Source organism: Cavia porcellus, unplaced genomic scaffold, assembly GCF_034190915.1.
Source record: "Cavia porcellus strain 051 isolate PalLab524CR breed Dunkin Hartley unplaced genomic scaffold, mCavPor4.1 scaffold_5, whole genome shotgun sequence".
Classification (NCBI taxonomy): Eukaryota; Metazoa; Chordata; class Mammalia; order Rodentia; family Caviidae; genus Cavia; species Cavia porcellus.
In genome coordinates this window covers 111,859,080-111,883,948 of record NW_026947488.1, presented here as the reverse complement: position 1 = coordinate 111,883,948, position 24,869 = coordinate 111,859,080, and the positions used below count along the sequence as shown (strand labels likewise).

At 42.7% G+C, this 24,869-nt stretch overlaps 1 protein-coding gene across 1 annotated transcript in view; it reads left to right on the top strand.

Annotated features, from left to right (window-relative positions):
• The window catches only part of LOC100734190 (alcohol dehydrogenase 1-like), a 226,088-nt gene extending 222,379 nt beyond the window's left edge, over positions 1 to 3,709 (top strand). The window contains exon 12 of the mRNA XM_063249452.1: positions 3,342 to 3,709. Coding sequence (XP_063105522.1) covers positions 3,342 to 3,486 — 145 coding nt within the window. The 3' untranslated portion in view covers positions 3,487 to 3,709. The remainder of the gene's footprint in view (positions 1 to 3,341) is intronic.
• The last annotated feature ends 21,160 nt before the right edge of the window (positions 3,710 to 24,869 follow it).

Below are 24,869 nucleotides of genomic sequence, written 5' to 3'. Positions count from 1 at the left end.
ACACTGCACTTCTTACAGCAGAGGCAAAAGAATTTTTACTCATTATTCAATGTCAACTACAAAAAATAGATGTCTAAAGAAATTGTACATGGGAAACTGTTTTGAAATTCAGCTGCACGCCCTCAAGGCAGCCCCATAAAACAAATGCAGTGAAGTTTGTTGTAGAGGATTCCCAGAGTTATTTTCAGAGACAGCTCCATGATTACACAGACTTCTGAGTCACATGTGCATCTGACTGTTAGTTAACAAGGATGTTCCTGAGTGAGAGGTGTTGGAGGAGGAGGTGAAGATGTTCATTTGTTCTCTAAGTCAAGGGAACATCCTTCAGTTTCACCTTCAGCGTACTGTCCTGTAGCCATTTCCTGACTTACCTCAGAAAGTCTTAGCTTTCCTGATTTTGTTTTATTGTCTTTCACAGCACTGACTTTTAAGGCTTCTAGTGGGTAGTGACATGTGTCACTTGCATTCGTGTCTCACAACTATTCTCTCCTTGCCCAAACCCTAGTCAGGATCCTCTGGTCACCTGATAGTGTCTGAGAAGTCTCCACAAAGAGGAGATGGGGACCTCCACTCATCCTGGGCCTGGTGCAGAGGTTCCAGTCTTGTCATGGAGGAGAATTGCTATGTATCCCTAGGAGAGCCTCAGGTAAATTTAGTAAGCAGATTCAAAGATGCAGGCAGTCAGAATAGAGTGCAGGTGCTCAGAGAATGAGGCCCTTTATGGTCTAGGGCTGGGCAGCTTCTGTGTTATGGGGGATGGAAACCTGTGGAATTTGTGAATCTACAGAAGGCAGGAGCTCAAGTTACAGGCAGCAGGCAATGGCCCATTTTTTAGGTAAAATGCAAAAGAAGGCCCAGTTTAAGGCATTATTTTATCTTTAAGACAGTGGATTTTTTTTCAGTGAGTTTCTTGGAAAGAAAAAAAGACATTGTAACTCTGGATACATTTGTATCCTGAAGCTGGGATTTCCCAGGAACCATCTCTGGCTATACCTGGCCTTCACATTTACCAGTCCTCTCGACACATCTTTGCAAACCAAATTGTGCTGTCCCAGCAGCGTTCCACTGAGACTTTGGGTTCTGCATTCTTTACCTTAAACACAATGCATTTGTAAAAATTCCTCCAGAACAAACACTCATATGGCCTAGTATAGCACAACGTCCCTGTGGTGATCAGAAGTTAATCTAATTTAAGTTAATCTGTTATCCATATCTGGGTCAAATGGGACCAACAATCCTAGTGTTTTGAGGAATCTCCACACTGATTTCCACAGTTGATGCACCAGTCTATGCTCCCACCAGCAGTGGAGAAGCTTCCTTTTTGCCCACAACACCTCTACCATTTCTTACTGGTTGATTTCTTGACATAAACATTCTTTTCAGTGTGAGGTGGAATCTCAGTGTTGTCTTAGTTTTTCATCTATATTTATTTCATATTTCTCACTCTCAGTTCATTTTTGGCTTCTGTGTTCATATCTGCAATATCCAGTTTTAGCAAGTGTCCTGCTAGGGCAGTTGGCCACAAGCCTCCATCCCTGATGTCTGATCACACTTAACATCCCATTGGCTCCTCATCCTCCACCATCACGCAGCACACACCTGTTCAGCCTGGCCTGCCCTCTGCAAGCATCCCATTAGGCTGTCAGGAAACAGCTCCCTTCCATCTGCTGCTCACTCTTAGTGTTGTCAGCTCCCTGACCTGACCCTGGCCTGCAGCTGTACATCCCTAATTGTCCTAGGTGCATGTACAGTTCTCTGTCCTCAACTGGTGAACTCCTCACAGTGGCACCTGCTTCTCTAGGATGGTCCCCATTTTGTGAGAAAGTTCTTGACAACACAAACAGGGCCCAAAGTGGTGGCACAGATGACTGTGGCAACTTCCTGAATGAACTAAGTCAAGAAAAGCCCTGGGTGTAGCTGCCTACTGCTTCCATGGTTGGTTGTACTGTCCCCACCCCAGGACAATTTTTGTCAAGATCAGGAGAATCTCAGGTACAGAGTTAAGACTGCATATGTTTAGAGCATACAAAAATAACAAGTGCTCTCTGTCTCATAGTGTACATCTAAAGGTTAAACAGCAGTAAAATATTTCAACATCTCTTTAAAGTTGGTCATGGTACTTAAAATTTGATCTACATCTACTGGAATTTATTAAATAAGCATTTTGTTATTGCATAAATAAGATATAATTGTATTGGTTAATAACTATATATATATATATATATATATATATATATATATAGTAGTTAATGCTCTATCCTAAATTTATTAGATTTCTACAGATGTCTGTTAAAAAATCCAAGTTTTGCCTAAAGTGTAAAATCTAAGTAAATGTACACAAATTTTTATATGGCATTGAAATTAATTACTGCTAACCTCACGGTATATCAAATACATTTCTTTTATCAAGGATGTAGGATTTTATATGATATAGCATGTGAGAAAGACATCTTATCGTATTGATGAGTCTAAACTACAGTCGTAGGTGAGATCTGGGGTACATAGGAGAGATGGCAACCAGAGGAAGGTGATTAGGTTGATGACTTTGTCCCACTCCATTTGTGTGCACATGCGGGTTTGGGTCAAGGATATGCTGTGTTCACATGGTCCCTAAAGCGATGTTTGCACAGTGACAGGGCTTGGTTGGTTGGCTGGCTTTGTCTTCTGCAAAAATATTAACCAGCATCCCTCTCACTCAGCCCAACTGCACCAGGACCCCTCTCTAGTCCAGCATTGTAGTTCACAGAATGGCCAGGAGGTGGCGGCAGAGCAGCGAGTCAACTTTGACAAGTTTTATAGGAAGGCAGCAGAGAAAGTGCAGCTTTGGTAACAAGGAATAATACAGGAAAACGTTGAATTCAATGAGTTTTCATAAATGAAATGAACATTCACCTTTTATGCTCTTTTCTGGATGCTCCTCCTCTCCTTCACTAAGATAAATCCTACCCGGTGATTAGTTTGTCCTGTTTTTGTCAGTTATACATATGCATGTTCATTTATATCCATATATGTACTCTTTGGGTTTTTTTTTTTTTTTGTCTTTTTCATTTTTATCGGTACCGGGGATCAAACTCATGACCGCCTGCTTGCAAGGCAGGTGCTTATGCCGCTGAGCTAAACCCCCAGCCCCTTATATCCATATATGTACTCTTACAGCTTGTGTTTTTTGAGGGTCTGACTTTTTCATTTATCTTTATGTTTGCGAGATTTACACACTGACTCGTTCACAAAGCCATTACATTATGACCTGCTTCATGTAGTTGTAGATATCTTTCTTCTCATGGCTCCATGTTTCTCACCTTCATTTGTTCCTTCTCCTGGCTGGTCTCTTCTACTCACAGGTTGATTGCCATCTTGAAATGTATAGTGAGACTCTGCTTCAAAAAGACAAAAAAAATTAAGTCGAAGAAAACACTGGGGATTGCATTTGTTACTGTGGATCATCTTATGCTTTTGGGCCACGTTTTCAGCTTTGAATTATATTAAATCTGATACATGAAACAGACAAACAGATGACTTGAGTATTGCATGTGTTGCTCTGAAATGAATGCAGTATGAGCCAACCTTTGACAAACTATCAGTATGCATGCAACAGCAAAGATAACATTTTTGTGTGAAAGCATACCAAATGCAAACCTTCACTTTTCTTTTTTTTTTTTTTAGTAAAAGGCAAACCTTCACTTTTCAATAAAAGGTTGTATCATTGAAAGCTTTGTGATTGTGTTTTTCTCTCAAGCAAAATATGTCAATGGATGAACAGTTTTTTCTAAACTAAAACTTCAGTTCAGTATTCAGATCTAGTTGCAGTGTAGGCAGTGCAATAAATAAGTGGGTTTGGGCTTGCAGTATGGGCCCTTGTTCTCCAAAAGCTTTCCCCTAACTGATCCAGGAGACCTGAAGGGTGAGGATTCCATGCTCAGGTCTCCTGTCTGGCCTCTGGCACTCACTGGGATCCCAGGCATGGACAGGGCATTCAAACAGGGTCTGATTTCTCAGCTCACACAAGGCAGATCCCAGCCTGAACATCAGTTCACTGGAAACTGTGAGAGTGAGCAACTAAGTTTGGGACACAGCCAATCAGAGCTCTGCTGAACTTGTAGTAGCAACAGCTGATTCATCTAGCTCTTTCCCCTCAAACAGAGAAAGTGGAGCATCCACACACTTAACCTCCAAAGGGTCAGCTTTGTGGGCATCTGGGCTTCACTGGGGAGTGGGGAGCTGCAAGGTGTGGGTCACCAGGCTACTGGTTTCCATGGTGTAGAAGGGGACAGACTCTAAAGAGTTCACATCACTTCAGAACTGACCTTAAATTGGGTGTGGCTTGAATCCAGTCCCTCTTTGTTCCTACTGCCTCATGTGCCACACAAACCCATCAGGTGGAGTGTAGCCTGAGGCTCCCCAGACCAAGGGTCAGGGACAGCAGCTTGATTAGATTCTGTGACTGCTCCCTGGCCCAGAGGATCTCAGTGAGAAACCCAAACCACATGCCCTGTTGATGGGGTTGTAAAATGGACTGACTGCTGTAGAGAACATCATAGCCATCCTCTCCAAATTCTATAGAATCGTTCTATGATTCAACAATTCTACATGTGTTTATACAGCTTAACAGAAATCAGGAGCTCAAGCAGATATATGCATTCCCATGTTCACAATAGGATTATTCCTAAGAGCCAAAACATGGGGGAAAAAACCCCAAATTTTGGATGAACAAAAGGTGCTATGTATATATCCTGCAATATTATGTTAAGGGAAATAAAACAGCGAGAAAAGGAAATGTTATATGATTCCAAATATGTGATGGCCGAGAAGAATCCATTTCATGGAGACAGACAGTGTAATGGTATTTCTAGGAGTTGAAGGTAGCAAAATGATGCTATTGTTGGGAGGGTTCACAGTTTTTGTTCAGAAACAGAGTTTTGGAGCAGGACAGTGCTGATAATTGCACAAGGTAAGTGTTCTTAACTCACTGACAAAATTAGTGGATTTCATGTTGTGCATATTTTAACATATTTTCAATAGTAGATAGGAGATGATAAATTGGACAGAAGAGATGAGTGGATTCAGGGACAATTTTTTGACACCCTGTTCACATTTTGAGGAGTAATACTCTCCCGGGTCCTGATTATAACACACATCCCATATATCACTCAAAAGACAGAACATACAGTTAAAACTTCCCATCTTCTGACTGTGCACATCAGATTCTTCACCTACCCTCAGTAACATGTCTCTGATGGCTTCTTTCTAAGCAGAGGTAGGAGAAGAAGCATTTGTGAAAGATCTCCATGACCAGTGATGTCCTCAGGAGGCTCCCACTCTACAGGTCTGTAGTAGGGTTAGGGCCACTCCTCATCTGCTCTTCTTTGTTTATTAAGGCAAAATTCAGCATCTGTCCTGGAGCAAACAGTTCAGAGGCAATTCATGCACTCAGAGCTGTGAGACCCTCACCATGCCTGGTAAAGAATACCTTCACCATCCCAGGTGGTAACCTAGGTTCATTAAACTGTCATTCTGCATTCTGCACGCTCAGCCATGAACCACTATTGTGCTTCCTAAGCATTTGCCTGTTCTGGATATTTTTACAAATGGAAGCATAAAAATAAGTAAATATTTACATTTGACAAACACTTAATTTTATTAGTCACAAGAGTTCTAAATCATGAGGAATACATTTAACAGTATGTTTGTACACAGCTAATTATTTAAATGCATAAAAAATTGAAAACAATTCCCACATCTGACCTGAAAGTAAGTGTGAAATTATGGTAAATTCTACAAAAGCTGTGTAGGTTGAAGCACTTATGTATACATAAAAACAATTGTCTTGGTCAAGCTTTCTCATTAGTAGGATGCAGAATCCAAGACCACAACTGGGAAGAGATGTTTAATCTAACTTACGGTTTCAGCAGAGTCAGTCCTGCCTGGTTTTAACATATTTTAGACAATATATAGGATATGATAAAGAGGACAGAAGAGTTGAGTGGATTCAGGGACATTTCTGTGACTCTCTTTGGACTTTTTGATGAGTAATGTGCTCCCAGGTCCTGATCATAACACACATCCCATATATCACTCAAAGGACAAAATTTCAGTTGAAGCTTCCACGGTCCTGACCGTGCACACTTGTTTTTTCAACTACACTTAGTAACACATCTCTGATCCCTTCATTCTGGGCAGAGGAGGGAGAAGAAGAAGCATTTGGGAAATGTTTCCATGACCAGTTCTGTCCTCAGGGGGCTCCCACTCTACAGGTCTGTAGTCAGGGGTAGGGAGACTCCTCATCTGTGGTTCTTTCTTTATTAAGGTAAAAGTCAATCTAAAATTCAGCATCGTCCTGGAGCACACAGCTCAGTGGCATTTCATGCACTCAGGGCTGTGAGACCCTCACCATGCCTGTTAAAGAACTTTTCCACCATCCCCAGTGGTAACCTAGGTTCGTTAAACTGTCATTCTCCATTGCCCACACTCAGCCACAGACCACTAACATGCTTTCTAAGGTTTTGCCTGTTCTGGATATTTATATAAATGGAATTATAAAAATAAGTAAATATTTACATTTTAGAATAATACAATTCCATTAGTCACAAAATCTCTAAATCAGGAAAGAATACATTTAACAGCATATTTGTGAATATCTCATTTAAAAGCACAAAAAAATTGAAAACAATTCCAACATCTGACCAGAAAGTAAGGGTGAAATTATGGTAAATTCTATAAAAGCTGTGTAGGTTGAAGCACATATGTAAACATAAAAACAATTTTCTTTGTCAAGCTTTCGCATTAGTAGGACACAGAATCCAAGAACCACAGCTGAGAAGAGGAGAAGTTTAATCTGGCTTATGGTTTCAGGGAGTCAGTCATGCCTGGTCCCAAGGCAGTGACACCACAGCAGGAGGGTGTGATGGAGCAAAGCTGCACAGTTCATGGTGGCCAGGAAGCAGAGTGGAGGCACAGTGCCAGGGAGGAAGGGGCCAGAGACCAGATGGAGTACCTCGAATCATTCCTCTGTGACCCGTGCAGATGAGCCCAGAAGTACACTTTACTAATCCCTTGGACAGCTCTCAAGCCCATCAAGTTGACCATGAATATTAATCACCAAACAGCAGAAATTTTGTGATATTAAAATTATACATGATTTACATATGTGCCTATAGACAGTATTTGGGCTATTTCCACCTTTAAAATTCTAACCAAAGTCAAAAAATGGTGAATTTTGTGTAATAGAAATAACCTTTCCTTAGGTAAATTTTATAAAATCAACCCAAAAAGACTGAAAAACATAAAAGCAGGGTTTAAAAATACTCACAGGAAGAGCATCTTAATTCTGTTTTGAAGAACTACTCTGAAAGACAGTTAAACATTCAAGGCACGAAATATTCAACTTCACACTAAGTATCTTCCCCAGGGAAATGAGTGCTACAGCTATACAAACACAAGAATGACTGCAGCAAACTTATTTTTAAGACTAAAACTGGAAACAATACACAGGGCCTCAGCTGATGGACGCATGAGGATTTGTGGTTCATTCACACAGTGGGATGTGATGGCTCAGCCACTGACAGGGAGCAGCACATGGGAAACCTCACATGGTTATGAGGATTGAAAAAACTCTGTTAGCTCCACCCAAACAAAAACAAAAACACTCTGTATAGTGGGTGGTTACAGACCTGTCACCTCTAGAAAATACAAAGTGATTCCCAGAGACAAAAAGCAGGTGCATTGCTTAGGATAGAAGGAAGCAATTGTAAGGAGCCATAAGGAAAATTTGGACATGACTTATGCATCACCACTGGGTGATGGTTTTCAAGGGGCTCATGGAGGGCAAGATTCCTAGGGGATTTTTTTGTTTTTGTTTTTGTTTTTCAGTTTTAGTTTTGTTTTGTTTCTGGTATTTGGAACCAAATTCAGGAACCTGTGGTTGCAAGGGAGCACTTTGGCGCTTAGCTATATCCCTGGCCCATGCCAAGATTCTTCTAATTTTGTGCTTTAAACCTGAAAGTTCATTGTATGTAAAAAATAATGAAATAAAATTGCTTTAAAGACACTTCTCATCTGAGCTACCCACCATAGATTCTGTTTACTGATAGATTTACTTACAAGCAATTTTATTTATTTCTAAGCAGTTTTGTTTATTTATAGATTTATTTATTATTGGCTGTGCTGGGGTTTGAATCCAATGCCTTGGTCCTTTTATCATAATTTATTTCCAGATAGGGCCTTACTAGGTTGCTAAGTTGTTTAGGTTGGTCTTGAATTTCATCACATTTATTAGCATTTTTGTGTACTGAAATATAACAAGGATAATTAAATTGTGTAGTCTCAAGTAAATCAATAAATACAACTAAACAAACAACAGCTGGATGTTACAGTAGATGCCTGTAATACCAGCAGTTAGGAGGCTGAGACAGGGGGATTGTTGCAAGTTCTAGGCCAACCTAGTTTACATAGTGAATTGTAGGCCAGTCTGAACTACATGATGAAAGTCTCAAAAAATAAATTAATAAAATAAAATAAATAAGATAAAGACATGGACTAAGGCAAGTTATTATCTTCTAGTCCAGCACATGGGCATCTTCAGAGGATTTACTTTAGAAGGTGTTATGGTGGGGCTGGGGAATTAGCTCAGCGGCATAAGTGCCTGCCTTGCAAGCAGGCAGTTGTGAGTTCTATCCCCGGTACCGATAAAAATTAAAAAGACAAAAAATAAAATAAAATAAAATAAGAAGGTGTTATGGTTTGCATATGGGTGTCCCCCCAAAAGCCTCATGAAGTCACAGAGGCAGCTAAACCTAGCACCACTCACTGGTTCATTGTTTGGTGCTGGGATTGATGATGAAAGTGCTTCACCATCCTGGGGTTTGAATTACTGGAGTAAAAGAGGTCTTATGAGCCCATTTTGCGAGAGAAGTGAGAAAGTCTTGTAATTCAAAAGGAAATCAGCACCTGTGGACAACAGGTGCAGAAAACACTCAGCCTCCTAAAGATGATTCATGCAGGTACAAATCAATTAGATGTGCTGTGTCCCCATTCAATGGCACATTTTAAGGCAGGAGCTGAACAGCACTGAAGAGAACATGTAGGGCAGAGCAGAGTCCTGTCTTGCAGCTCCTATCACAGCTATATATAGACCTGTCTCTAGAATTCATAGAACAAAGAAGAGAGATTTCTCCAACACAGAATGCTGCAAAAGATTTCAAGATTTCTTTTCAAGTGTTTGACTCACAGTACTGCTTGAAGCAGGAAGGAGCTGGGACCCTCCCTTGTCTCCACGTAGAGCACGTACAGGAGAGCTGTTTGGAGGATGCTGCCCATGGCTGTTGGAGAGAACTGTGCCCTGGGCCATAGAGGTGCAGGTCTAGGTGTGAAAAACTCACAGCACAGGAAGGTTTTCCAAGGGTCAGCCAGTGCCCTGGTAGTCTACAATGCAAACCAGTGCTTCCCAAACCAAGGGCCAGCACTGGGCAAGGGCATTTGGATGCCAGGGTGGCCAGTCAGGTGAGGGTTAGCCCTGCCTGACATAGCTGAGCCAAGTGTATCCCTCTGGAGCTGAACCTCCAGCAGGTCCACCTCACTTCCTGCTTCAGGTCTGCGAGCAAGGACTTCACATAGAAGCACAGCAACACAACTGAACTTTGCTCAGACTAAATTGTTTAGCTTCCTTTGAAGAAATGATTGAAAATGCACAAGTCTGAGAAAAACAAGGCTTAGAATAGCATTCTGCATGTTGTATAAATAAACTGACCCTTTACAAGTCATGAAAATAATGCCCATGGGTGGAACTGTTATGACAGATGTGTGAAATCACATGCATGCAGGTTTTACAATGGCAAAAGAAAAACTACAAATAAATGCTACATGTACATGATTTCCTTTTGGCACTGCACTACAGGAAGGAAAATCCCAGCAGCAATCTAGATTTACTGAGCCACCTCAGTAAATCCAGGGCACAACCCACCAGATAATTCCATCACACAACAGTGAAGGCTCAATAGCTCTGCTCCCTGCTTCATGCTGCTGCTGGTTGACAATTTGGAGGTGTTTCTATGTGCATAAGCCATCGCTGCCTCTCTCAGCTCGTGGATGTGGATGCCAGGATGTGGGTCAAACTTTGTTTACATAAAATCCCATCGTGATTTCAGGATGGATGACAGTGTCTTGTTTATTGGAAATTATTTTTCAAGTTTAGGCATAATAAACCTTACACAATGTGCTTAGCCAGTTTAGGGGAAGTCAGAATATTTGAAGTAAATGCAGGAAACTTATTTGTCAGTGGGAGAAATAGTTGCTACTGAAGCCCATATTTTGTGGGTAACATGTATGAGTCAGGGTTTGCTGTACAAAATGCTGGAAGGCACATCAATGTCCCCAAGTTCAGTTTCTGCTTTAATTCCCTCATTCTACCAACCTGGAGAGTGTATTCTCAGTATTCAAGCACATAGAGTTTGAACTACAGTAGAAATCTGTAAAAACTTCTGTCAACTGAGGAGTGAGAAGACAAGGAAATGTTTTTTAGGCAAAATCCAGTTCTAAATATATGCTTAAATAAACAGAGAAACCAGAAAAAAAGGAGAAGAAAAAGAAATGTAATGACAATGCTGTGCTTTGTTCCAGTGCCATGGCCTCAGTCAGAAAGAGAGACTCAAAATTTGCAGATTGGAAGGGTCACTGTTTCAGTAGTCTTCCTCTCCTGAAGGCTAGAGGGTGTGCCCAGCCCACTAAGTGAGATTAATGCACGGCAGTACTTGAATCTTGGTTGAGGCTGAGACCAGGACCCCGTAACTGAAGCCCCTGGGGCTGAGGTGGCAGAGTCTTTGCTGCATCCTGGCTGCTATGCCTTCTAGTGCCTGCAGGGCTACAGTATGGATGTGGTGGGGGAAAGGGGTATAATGCAGGACATGCTGGGCTCCTCTGCATGCTGCACACTCCCTGCACTACCTGAAAGCAGGAAGGTTCAGGATTTCCTTGCAGGAAAAATAGACTCTGAAAAGAACTCTTGCTCTCCTCTGGCAGTTGCAGGCACAGGTGAGCACGATGGCTTCTAAGGTAGGGAGGGCAGTAACACACACCACAGTGGGACCCTCGTGGCATTATGTGTTGGAATTTTTAAAAGTTAGTCATGAACGATGTATTGGCTTGCTGAATATCAAATCTCCTTATTTTGTATATCTATATATATAGTTGTATTCGAAGTGTCTGTATTGTGTATAACTTTCATTATGTATAATGAAATTAAATCATCCTTTTTCACATAACCATTCAAGAAATTAGCCACTATTAAGTATTAACTGAGCTGAATAAAAGGAATATTGAATAGAACAATATAAATAATGCAATGGAATGGAAAATAGAAAAAACTCCACCAAGGCCCAAGATCAATGGGCTGCCCTCCAGGAGGTCCTCTCTTTTGTCCTCACCTGCAATTTGGGTCTGTGTCTGTTCACTGCTGGGGGGAGAGAGGCCACCCCATGAGCACTTCTATCATCTCAGGTAGGACTGGGGACATGGCCAAGGAATTGGCTTTCTTTCCACATTTTCAGCGGCCTAGGACAAGGCCTTGTTTCAGCATTTTCTGTGACTGCAATTTTACAACTGACTCAGCAACTCTGCTGTGACACATTCATGGTTTCTAACTATCCACACTCATAACTGAGGAAGAAGGGATTACAGGTGTCTGTCAATCGCATTTTATTATACTGAGGCATGAGAAGTGGAATTTCCAGGTTAAATGTATATAAATTGAATTTCTGGTGTTGGAATTCACACTAGAACTAAGCACAGAGTTGGAGCCTGAAAGGGGAAGCACAAGGATGCTCAGGTCTCTGTGGAGATCTGAAGTCCAGGGAAGAAGGACCAGGCAGAGTTGGAGGACACCCGGGTACCTAGTAGGTAATCATGGGCAAGAAAGGCCCAGATCCAGGCCTTCTGATCCTCAGTCAGCTTCTCAGCAAGACAGCACACACAGCAAGATGAATAAGAGAGGGCTGGAATGGCCCCACTGCCAGAGTTACTCCCTGCAGGCCTGAGACCCTCTGTCTCACTCAGGGGAGCTCTGTATGAGGTCAGCCTGTTACAGAGCCCACCTTGACTGCACAACTTCCACCCAGGTGAGATCTCAACTGCCGATGTGGACTCACCACAGCTGTGGAGCAGGACACGTGTTTACAGGGAGCAAGTGAGGAGGTGGGGACACTGCAAGCAGTTAAGGGTAAAAAGCCTGAAATAAGAGACCCGGGCCTAGCCTGCCCCAGTGTCCTCAAGGAGTAACTGCACCCTCCAACAACGTGCATTAAAAGACTAAATAACTTAACATATTACTGACAAAAATATATACTGTAGGGGAAGTTTGAAGACACAAAATAAATGGCTATGTCTGTAAGTAAAAAGAGACAAGATCCTTAATGGGTACATGATGTCATTTGGTGTCCCTGACCCACACCCTCAGGAGAAAACACACCATTTCACAGAACTATACCAAACATAGGCAATGGGTCAACGTCATAACTGCTTAATAACAACAATAAATGCCAGGATACAATAAGTGCCCTGCTGACTTTTATGAAGTATATACTAAAGAATAAATACTAGATCTGGCCATGTTGGGACTTAGGCAGCTGAACAAGAAAAAATTTCTCAGGCCTTCCTTGCAAGCACCCCTGGTGGGATCCAGGAGGAGAACCAGTCAATATCTCCAGTGAGCCTACTGGTGCATGGGCTGAGAACCATACATCCCACTTGTTCACCCCCTGTTGAGCAACAAGATGCTGAGTTCTGAGCACCTTTTGAAAATATGACTGTGTGCAATATAGAAAATATGGGTGATTTCCTTCTATCTTATGTTTGAAAACAAATGTCATCTTTAATCTTTTACTTTGTTATGATGAAATGTTTTACTCTATTCAATATTCTCTTTTGACTGGTTTTTAATTTTTCTTTTTTGGTTTGATTATGCTATAACTTATTGAGTGGAAAATTATTGTGAAGATAATGAGATTTAATATGGTACCTCTCACTTGTTATTATGGTACCTTGTTGTGAAGTTCTGTACCATTTCACTGCATTGCCTCCATTTGTTTTTTTGGGGTTTTTTTTTTTGGTCTTTTTGTTTTTATCAGTACTGGGGATCAAACTCACGACTGCCTGCTTGCAAAGCAGGCAATTATGCCATTGAGCTAAATTCCCAGCCCCTTGTCTCCATTTGTTTGTTCTGTCTTTCTCTGTTGTATTTTACTACCTTCAAAATAAAATTTTCAAAAAGATTAAATACTAATCATCTTTCATGCCTTTGAAGGGAAGGGAACCACCCCCAACTCCTTGAAGATGGTGAAGTCACCCTGATACAACGACAGACCATTATGCATTAAAAAATGGTAATACTCTAATGGCCAATATTCTTAATGGACATACACAAAAATATTCAACTAAATGCTCATCAGCTAAATTAACCAGCATGTGCAAAAGTCAAACACCACAGTTAACACTGAGTTAAGTCTCAGTGGTGCTAGAATCCTTCCACTTGCACAAATCATTCAGTGTCACTTGCCACATTCACAGCATGAGGCACAACGAACCTCTCAAGAGATTTGGAAAAATCATTTTGAGAAATTCAAAAGTTCACCATCCTTTCATGATAGAAACCATTCATACAACATGTGTAGGAGGAATGAATCTCATCACAGCAAAGAACACAAATGACAAGCCCATCCCTGACATCCTGCTCAGAGGCTGACAAGCTGCCAGCTTTGCTTCTTGGGTCCTCTCCTCTCCTCTCCTCTCCTCTCCTCTCCTCTCCTCTCCTCTCCTCTCCTCTCCTCTCCTCTCCTCTCTCTATCCTCTCCTCACCTCCCTTCCCTTCTCCTTCCCCTCCACTTTAGTTTGCTTCCATTTTCTCTAGTTTTCTTTCTTTTTCTTTTTCTTTTTATGGTCAAGGTCTTCCTGTGTAGCTCTGGCCTGAGCTGAACTCAGAGTGTGTTGGAGGCCTGTCTGGAATTCCCAGGAATCCTGCTGCCTCAGCCTCCTGAGTGCAGGCATTGCAGGCATTTTCACCATTCCTTGCTCAGCCAATGAGTTTTTAAGAGCACTATGATGAAACAAGGTCTGGTGGTGTGCTTGTAATGCCAGCAATCTGGAAGGCTGAGGCAGCAACACCACAAATTTAAAGACAGCCTCAGCAATATAGCCACTCATAAAGAACTTGGATGAAAATTAGAAGAATTTTAAATGTGAAAGGTCATTGAGCTAAGTGCAAACTTCAGTATTCAATCTGTAGAAATTGAATGCAAAACAAAAAAACTTGGAAAGCCCGATGGTAGAGAAAATAATATTTTACACTGTCCTGGCCTTCTGGAGGGCAGTGTTACCCAAGTACCTTTAACTTTCACACCTTTCTTGGGGTTTGACTTCCAAAAATCATCAAAATCCATGAGGGATAAAAAAAAATACAGAACGTGCTTCAAGGACACCAAGCCTCAGCCCCAGTGCAGAAGGCATTTGCAGTGATATTCTGAAGTGCATGATGACCACAATCACAAAGCAGAGAATCTACCAACAGTGTTAATGGGATTTTCAATCTTACTCACTGTGAAAGAAACTGCCAGTCAGGACGGTGGTAGATAGCTTACCTAGATCCACTCTTTCTGCAAAGTGTCTAAAGATCAAAGCCAATTATTACATTCTATGAATGCACAAAATTACTGCTGATTACCAACTCACGATAATGTACACTTGCAATCCTAGCACTCTGGGAGAGGAGGGGGACTGAATAAGGAAAGGTTTAAGCCTGACCTGGGAAACTCACAATCTTAGTGAGATCATGCTTTGAAATTTGTAAAAACATTAACAAATTTTACTAATATATGCAAATATAGATCATTAAAAATCCAAGAGATCATTGTGCACAATACATTATCTAAAGTTATTCTCTCATTATTACTTTGTATAATTTTTTATCCTTTTATAGACTTAAATATAGCATATTTTATGTGGTCCTTAGTAATATGTACATGAATTACATTAAAATAAGACAAGGAAGGTTTTCAAAAAAAAACAGTAATGTAACCCTTTGCTCAAATCCTACTTCCATATATAAATTTAGTTCAAAAATGAAAAGAACCATCAAATTCTCTTCATACTAAGCTCTCCAAATCCTGAGAGGGTACGTTTAGTAGCATATCTACATCATCTCAGTTAAAAGGTCAAACAAATTGAAACAGTTCAACTTCTTGGCAGTAGATCAATATCTACCAGATGGTAAACCTAATGCTCAGTGTGCTGATTAAAGTACATATGTAAGAAAAATTCATAACGATTTGATTTGTCATATTGATAGATTTTTGTCTCTTTTTAACCTTTTAAAATGTATTTTCATTTTGATTTATTTGTTATTTTTGAGACAGCATTTTTCTATGAAGTTCAGACTGCCTTGAACTCACGTTGTAGCCCAGGCTGACTTCAACTCACAGCAATCTTGCTGTCTCAGCCTTGTAACTTCTGGCATTACAGATGTTTACTACCCAACCTGGCTCTTGATTCCTTTTTAAATTATCTCCAAAATAAAATTACCCAGGAAAATGTGATATCCTCATAGTTTATCAGGTGAGTTATGAATGAAATCAGAAACAACTGAAAATACACTGAAGGAAATTCAAAATCCTCACCAACAGAAAACATAGTGTAACATAACATGACATGACATGACATGACATGACATAACATAACATAACATATCATAATATAGCATTAAAAACACAACCAAATAAAGCAAAACAAAATAAGAAAACAGGGATAGAGGTTTAATTCAGCAGTGTAAGTGCACACTTGGTCATAAGTTCAATCCCCAGTACCAAACGGAAAACAACCACCTAATTCTGATTTTAAAAAATGCTTCCAAGGGTACCTTAACAATTTTTAATTTAACCATACACAGGATTTATAATCTGGCAATTTCACATCTAAGTATTTTTCTTTGAAAGAAAAGTCTGTGTCCACTCAAGACCATGCATAAGAATGGCTGTGGCAGCTGGCTTTCCAGGTTCAACACAGAAACAGAACAAATGGTATCAGCAGATGGGTGACAGATGCATGAACAAGCCACACTTGGTTGATTCAGCCCCATGAGAGTGTGTGGTGGATCCACCACCAATAAGAAGCAGCACACGGGGAGCCCAGTACAGAGACGCTGCTTGAAGAAGACCCACCAAGAGCATTGGGACTGAACAGACTCAGAGCCATCACTGCTAGGAAAGGCAAACTACCCAGCAGGGACACAAAACCCATGGTATGTTTGGGATCAGAGGAAAGGAAGTGAAAGCAGTGGCTAGGATACAAGTTCCCCAATAGTGATGCTCATGTGTCCTTCATCAGCACGGGGTGATGATGTCCACAGCCTTGCAAAGCCTCCCCTTGCACTCACCACCTGCTGTCTTTCCTCACACAATGTCAGAGTACAGAGCACTATAGTGCGTGGCTGAGGGAAACATCTAAGGATGAATAAGTGATCACTCATAGGCATGTGAGTGTATAACTTGCTATGAATCCTCCTCCCCTGGACACATGGGTGTTATAACATGAAACATTTCATATCCTTCAAGGAAAATTATAGAGGGAATTCTGGGAACATCTCCATGTTCCTAAATGAAATTGACATAAAAATAAAATAAGCCCAGAAAACACAGTCAAAATATAATTTGTGAAATTGCTACATGAAGACACTGTGCACCTCATCCTCAAGGGAAAGGATCTTTTGGATGGAAAGAGTGTTTGGCACCCTGCCTGCCACATCTGAAACATCTACATGTTTGTTGCATTAAAATCTTCAAAGTGAAGAAAAGTCTAAAAACACACATATTTTTCTAGTCTTTCAACTTGCTGTTTCTAAGGAGGACAAAGATGAGCTCACAATAAAAACAAAGGAGGCATCAGAGGGAGAGGATCAACTGTGGACCCCAGCACATGAACTCACTTCCTTGATGACAGGTCCAAATAGAACTCAGAAGGCTCTGGTCACCAGGCACCTTATTCTGGTGACAGTTGGCCATCACAGACCATTGGATTGAGAGAATAGGGAACATGCTGTGCTGCTTTCCCAGGTCTCACAACTCCAGTATCAGGACCCTGTGTCACTTAACTACATGGGAACGTATGAGAGGATGGTTCACTTGGCCCAGATGCTTCAGAAAGCTCACCTGGAAACACCCAACCATCATGGGCAGCTCAGGCCAGGACTTACCAGCCCCAGGCCAGAGGCTCCCAGAAACAAGAGGGAGCCCAGGACAGTTATCCTTAGGCTCAACCACCAGCCACTCACAGACACTGAGTCCAGGAAAAGTTCAGATACTGGGAAGGTAAGCTCTTACCTGAGCAGCCCTTTGGAACTTAGTCACCTGTGCATTCAAGTCGTGGCCATGAGCAAGCAGCTGAGCCTCAGTTTACAACACTGAAAGAGGGGTGCTGAGTGGGTGCAGAGTGCAGGGTAACTGAGGAGGAAATGAGGGCTCCATGGGAAGGGAACAGCTGTTGCCTTAGCCCCATGAAGACCAGAGGCTATGCTGATTCCCAGGGATGACCTTCCACCCCCTCCCCACTGACCCACACTTGCGGGAAGCTGTTCTATTCATTGGAAAGGAGATCAGAGGGTCAGTCAAGGGGGTTTGGGGTGTGCTCAGGACAGGAATTCTTGGGGATGGCAAAGTGTCCATAGCCCACAGGTATCATTGGGAAGTGGGTGGATGTCATCAAGCCGCAAATACACATGAATACACCCTGTGTGAACACACTTTTCCGGGTATTATTATTCATGGTCCTGTAAGTAGAACAGGTACAAACACTGCCCTTTTGAGTTTTGATGTTCTTTGGAGGTCACAAAGTCAGCATTGGCAGTAGAACAGACATTGTTCACCTCAAAGCAATTTTTCTGGGTCCCAGGCTTCCCTAGATGTGGGTACAGACCATGCAGGAGGAGTTGTACAGAGGCAAAGAGAACTAGGCAAGATATGTTTGCCTGACCTAGACACTGCAGAAAAGCAAGACAGACACTGATGATCCCTCACTTCTCAGATATTAATGGAGCACCAGCCCTGAGCCCTTGAGTGCAAAAACATGGCAGATATCAGTCTTTGCCTTTGCTGAGCTGACATGCAGTGGGGAAGGACAGGGAGACACTGTGTCAGGCTTCTCTGAGGAAGGGCGTGGTGTCATACCACTAAGCAAGGACTGCCTCCTATGGAGCATTCTGTCAGCCTGTCAGGACTCCCAAGGCCCACAGTGCCACACTGTAGTTGGGAGACTGTTGAAGTGGATCCTGCCCTTGCTGGGTGAGAGGTCCATGTGCCCTCCTTAAGGTTACCTATGTAGGTAGTATGTGAAGAGTGGCAAGACCTCTCACTCTGCTGCCTCCCTGTCTGCCCCAGGTCCACATCTCCTGTCCTTGTCTCCTCACTGGAGCTGAACTCCAAGGTGGATCTCCAGGCCAAGCTTCTCATGGACCACCTGGAGCCTCCTAAGACCCTGGAGCCTAAGTCACAGGGTAAGGAGCCCTGGGATGTGGGTTGTGGCCTTGAGGGGAGGGAATGTGCTAGGAAACTCAGCAATGTGTCCAGATGATGGGGGACCCAGGAACATGATCCCCTCAGCAGTCATTTTGGGGATGCAGTCTGGGAGGCTTTACTAGGGCTGTGTTCATGCACGCAGCTGCCTCTGAGAGTCAGTGGCAAGGTTTGTTCCTGAGAGGTACCTGTAAAGTCTCCTCCTGCAACTGCAGAGGCAATTCCAGTGCATGCTGAAGTTGTGCCCGCAGAACTCATACCAGCTCCACCTGCAGCTCCCTCACCAGCTCTGGCCCTACAGCAAGAGCCAGCACCTGGATTCAGTTCTCCACCAGCTGCAGAGCTGGACCTCCTGGTCGCTCCCCAGCAGGAGTCATCTCTTGAGTTCTACCTGCAGGGAACCCTTGACCCACACCTGCCATTCACCTCTCTTACAGATTTACTTATCAGTGTATTCATTGCTACCCTTATTTCCCAGAGGTACGGCAGCGATGGGACTAATATAAATAATGTTTAAGATTTCAGTCATGTTTAAAATAATCAGCCTGGTAGCATTCTGTGTATTCTCAATGTTTTGCAAATTTCATCACTGTGCACTTCCAGAACATTTTCCTCCTCAATTTTGTACAGAAAGGTGTTTTCTTTTTTTCACCATCCTGCTCCATCCCAGCCACCACTCATCCTATGTCCTCATCATTTACCTCTGCTACATTTTCCACATCAATGCCATCAAGTTTCTCTTCAGCCAGAGGGTGCTGGATGTGACTTTTTAATGTTGCTTTTTTGTGAGAAGGCAGAATCTTAAGCTAATGTCCTTGGTTAGTCAATCACAGATTCAGTAAATTATCCAGTATTCTTTTCTGGAGCAACAAATACATATTATGGTTAAATACACAATGCAATATGAGTGAATAATATAGGACATAGTGGCTGTTGTTCCATCCAGGAACAGTGGCCTCCCTCCTAGGTGCTACTCTTTCGGTCTCATTTTAGGGTCAGCCTGAGTGTTTTAACTGTTGGGTGGGGAGTGTGTCTCAGGGAACAGCTCCTCATGGATTGCATCTAGGATGTGGAGACACAGTCTTGTCAGGCTCTGTCCCATAGGAACCAACCACCTTTGTAAATCTCATTTTGTGTGTTAGATTCTTAGCAGTGGAATTTTTCAGTCATGGTCATAGAACCTTGGGTAGGACCAGTTACTGTCCATGGGTCTGCGTATACAGTGTCCAGGCACAGAGCTTCATGGTGACCTCTGGCAAATGCAGCTCTACAAGCTCTGCTGTTCCCATGGGGACACTGCATCCCCATGGCATCTCAGCAGACAGCACAACATCATGACGTGGCCTCACCTCTGCTTCTTGAAGATAGATGAACATTGCCTACAACTTGACTCACTTTCTCTTACAAATTACTGAATCTCAGACCATTTTGGACAATCACGGCTTAAGGTTCCTAGGGGAATTTTGTTCCATATTGCCCCAAGGAAGTTGTAGAATCCTCTTGATTGAGATTCTTCACAAGGTAATAAGTTTTGTATTTATATAGGAGGGTTGAACTGAGGGCCTTCCCACAGAGTGACATCCCCAGCCCCTTTTAGTTTTTGAAATTTAAATTTGACACCGAGTCTCACTGTGCAGCTAAGTTGTTTAGTCTGGGTTCAAATATGTGACCCTCTAGCCCTAGTCTGGTAGAGCATGGGGATTACAGAGACTCAAACCGCAACTGATTTCACTAGGCATTTAAAAAAAAAAAACAACTCCAAATCAACTGCTATAGTCTGGCTGACCACCTTTAGAACATGGTTGATTGCTATCTCTCTCCAGGCTCTACCCAGGGATCATTCTATGAGATGTCAATATCTTTCTGCACTTGAGGCTAAAACACAAATACATAGAAGAAATTGCATTGCTTAGGGAACATAAGGATGGCCAAACTGATGAACTTCTGTCTCCTCACGATGACACCAGGGAAACATGTCCAAAGTTGAGTGTCATTTCCACCACCATGAAGGAGGAACCAGCCCAGTGTGCACTGTATTCACCTCTAGCCCAACCCTTCCCAGATTCTCTTCTATTTCTATACATTATGTACCTGGGATACCAGCTGCCAATTTTCACAAATGTCATCTCACACCTCTGATAATGTGCCTAGGAAGCAGATGACAGTATGACCTCTATAGTGCATGATGTTTTACCTAGGTTTACATATTAAGTCACAAGGAGCAGTTGGGTCTAAATGCAGGTCTTTTTCCTCAGAAATGGCTCCCTGACTACACTGCTGTTTTTTCTTTCCTATGCAGAAGCTTTGCCTCCTACCAAGGAGCCCTTGCCTCGGTGAAGCTGTTCTCTTCACTGTGAAGGACACCAGAGAGTCATTTCATGGGCTTCTATGGTATGTAGAGTAGTAATCTCTGGGGGATACCAGAGGACTCAGGTCCACACAGACATCATAGAAGGAGCTGGAGGGTGCTTTAAATCATGTGTACCAGGCACTGACCATGATGTAATGCCAAGAGCAGATGCAACCATTGCTCTCCTGTGCTTCCATTTTGTCCAGGCACACAATCAACTTGGACCAAATACTACCAATATTATAGACTACGTTCCTGGCCTCTGTACATGGGGACACTAAATAGAGGAGGGATGTCATGGGAAGCCAAACAGAATGGGGTGATGCATCAGTATATGAACTGAAGATGAATGAAAGGCAGGCAGGACACACTCCATCTGCACTTCTCAGATAGTTAGAGAGCAGCACACTGTAGAGTACCCATGAGTAGAGTAACCCTGAATACACCACTCTCTTTCTCACAGAGGCAACATGCCATGAGATCAGGAAAGGGAGATGCATTTCAGGCTTCCTGAAGAATGGAGGACAGGTGGTCACAGCACTGTCCAGGGACTTCCATTAGCATGTGAGGGCTGCCTGGGGCAGCATTACCCCATTCAGGGCACAGTGATGGCTGGGGCTGGGCTCTCTGTAGCTAGAGCAAGAGGCTGGTGTCAGACTCCACAGGATGCCTTGGGAGGGCAGTTTGGGAGAGAGGCCGGACCTGTACTGCTGCTTACATTTGTCCTCCCTAGGGCCAGTGCTTCCTTTACTGACTCCTAGTAGGTGCTGCTTACCAAGTTGGGACACCCAGTCGAAACTAACCTGAGTCTTTTGAAACAACTTGAACTCAATGAAGATGAGAACTACAATGAGCAAGGTTTGGACTTGTTCTATTATTCTCTGGGGAGGGCGTGTGTAACTTTACATGGGGAAAGAATCTCAAACTTGGGGCCTTCTGCAACAATGAGTCATGCACAAGTGAGTGGGGTGAGGCAGAACAGGAAGCTTTTCTGGGGTGGATTTGTGCACAGAATTGTCTTTGAGAGGCCTTGGGAGGCTTTGGGGCCTGCAAGGATCAAGGACAGTTGGTGATTTTTCTCCATTCTCTGAGGCAGGCCTGGTACCTGACTGAGCTCAAGTCCTACTTGCTGAGCTAGTGCGAGCTCCACCTCCAGTGACCTCACCAGCTCTGGGATCAGTGTGAAAGCTATGCCCAGTTCAGTACCAGAACTTCATGAATTTCAGAGCTGGGGCTATTGCTGTCACCATGGTAGACATCCTGAGCTCTGCATAGGGCCAAGTCCTACAAAGTATTGCCTTTCCCTTCCTTCCCCTTTTACCCCTTGTATTTATTTCAGTTTGCATTTCTATTCTTATGTAATTCTTCTAAACATTACATTCTAAGTTAATTTAAATTAACAGTTAAGATTTTATTAGTTTCAACATGTTCAACTCAGTAGCCCTATCATAAGCGCATCGCCAATTTGTACAATATTCACATCTGTCAAGTTTCAGCTTTCTGCTGTTTTGGACCCATCCATAGCCCTGTACTCTCCTGCTAGTCCCCATGTGCTTCTAACTTTTCTCTTGATGTGATTAGCTACTCTGAATCTTTCATATCAGTGCATCAGATTCTGTTTGGCCAAACATTACTGGAGGAGACTGGCTGCTATTGCTCTTTGATAGAAGAAAAAATACCAGATAGACAAAGTCTGCAGGGAAAATGTAGAGACCATTTTCTATATACTTATCTTTTCATGTTGGAAAAGCTTTCCCATGATTTCAATGACAGAAAAAAGATTGAAAGTTCTGATATATCACATTTGAAAAACAGAAACAAGACTAATGTAGAGACCACAGCAGGAAACCTTTCTGTACAATCAATATTCAGATAGATGATTGTTATTACAGGTGTGACAGATGTCTCAAGAGTCCACTTTGTGAGAGAAGTGACAAATTCTTGTAACTCAAAGGCAATCACCACACATGGCCAACAAGTACAGAAAATGTTGAGCCTCCCAAAGCTGAAGCACACAGGGGACAGATCCCTGAGATGTGCAGTGTCCCCATTCGATGGCAGGTTCTAAGGCAGATGTTGAACAGCACACATGAAATTATGGTGTGCAGAGCAAAACCTTGACACGCAGCTCTCATCAGAGCTATACACTGGTGTCCCTGCAGCATGCAGGGCTAAGAACAGAGATTTCTCTCAGAGAGAAACTTGCACAACTTTTCAAGTTTTCTGTTCAAGAGTTTGATTCACAGTACTGTTTGAAGCAGAAAGGAAATGGGACCCTCCCTAGCCTCCACATAGAGGGTGGACAGGAGAGCAACCTGGAGGAAGCTGTGCATGCTTGCTGGAACTAACTGGCCCCAGGCCCACAGAGGTGAAGGTCTAGGAACCTACAACCTCATGGCAGCACAAGGCTTTCCAAGAGCCAGCCAGTGCACAGGGAGTCTCTACTGTAATCCAGTGCTTCCCAAAACCAAGACCAGCTTGGGGAAAGGACATTTGGATGTCAGGGTGGCCAGTCAACTAATGAGCAGCCCTTCCTGGCACAGCTGTGCAAAGCATGTCCCTCTGGGGATAACCCTCCAGCAGGTCCAACTGACTGCCTTTTTCAGGTCTGGCAGCAAGGAAGTCACACAGAAGCACAGCAACACAGTTGAAATTTTCTCAAACTAAATTGTTTAGCTCCCTTTGAAGAAATGATTGAAAATGCACAGTCTGGAGAAATAAGGCTGAGAAAAGTGCTCTGCATGTTGTGTAAATAAACTAGCCCTTGACAAGACATGGGAATAATGCCCATGAATGGGTCTGCAATGGCAGAGGCATAAAATCTCATGCATGCAGATTCCATAGATGCAAAAGAAAATGGCAAATAAATGATACATGTACATGATTTTCCTTTGGAAAGATAATCCCTGCAACAACCTGGATTTACCAAACCACATCAGTAAACCCAGGGCAAAACCTACCACACCATTCCATCACCCAACAGTGAAGGCTCAGCAGCTCTGCTCCCTGCTTGTTGCAGCTGCTGGTTGACTATTTCTAGGTGATTCTATCTGCACAAGCCATCTGCCCCTCTCTCAGCTCATGACTGCCACGGTGTGGGCTGGACTATATGTTTATATAAAATCCCATCATGATTTCAGGATGGGTAGCAGCCTCTTGTCTACTGGAACTTATTTTTCAAGTTTGGGCATAAAAAATCTTAGACAATGTGCTTATCCAGTTGAGGGGAAATGAGATTGTTTGAAATAAATGCAGGAAACTCATTTTGTCAGTGGCAGATTCAGTTGGTACTGAAGTCTATATTGGGAGGTAAAAACACATGAGTCAAGGTTTTTTTTTTCAAGGTGCTAGAAGGCAAAGAAATATCCCCAAATGCAGCTTCTGCTTTGTTTCCACCATGCTACGAAGCTGCAGATTGGATTCTGAGCATTCAAGCACATGGATTTGAAGTGCAGTAGAAATTTGTAAGAGCTTCAGTTAACTGGGGCATGAAAAGACAAATAAAGTTTTTTTGCAAAATGCAATTCTAAATATATGTTTAAATAAATAAAGAAACCACTAAAAAAAGAACAAAAAGAAAAGGTAATGACAATTTTGTGTATTGTTCCAATGCCAAAGCCTCAGTCAAAATTTGCAGACTGGAAGGGTCAGTGTGGTCAGTGATCTTTGTGTATGTGGGGCTGAGAGTGTGCCCACCCAATATGCCAGCTGAACACATGGCAGCACCTGAAGCCTGGCAGAGGCTGAGGCCAGGACTCAGGAACTGAGGACCCTGGGGCTGAGGAGGCAGAGTTTTGGCTGCACCTTGGCAGGGTTGCAGCATGGATACGGTGGGGGAAAGGGCTGTAAGGCAGGGAGTGCTGGGCTCCTCTGCATGCTGCTCACTCCCTGAGCTGCCTGGAAGCAGGATGATTCAGGACTTCCTTGCTGGAAAAACAAACACTGAACCAAATCTCTTGCTGTCCTCTGGCAGTAGAAGG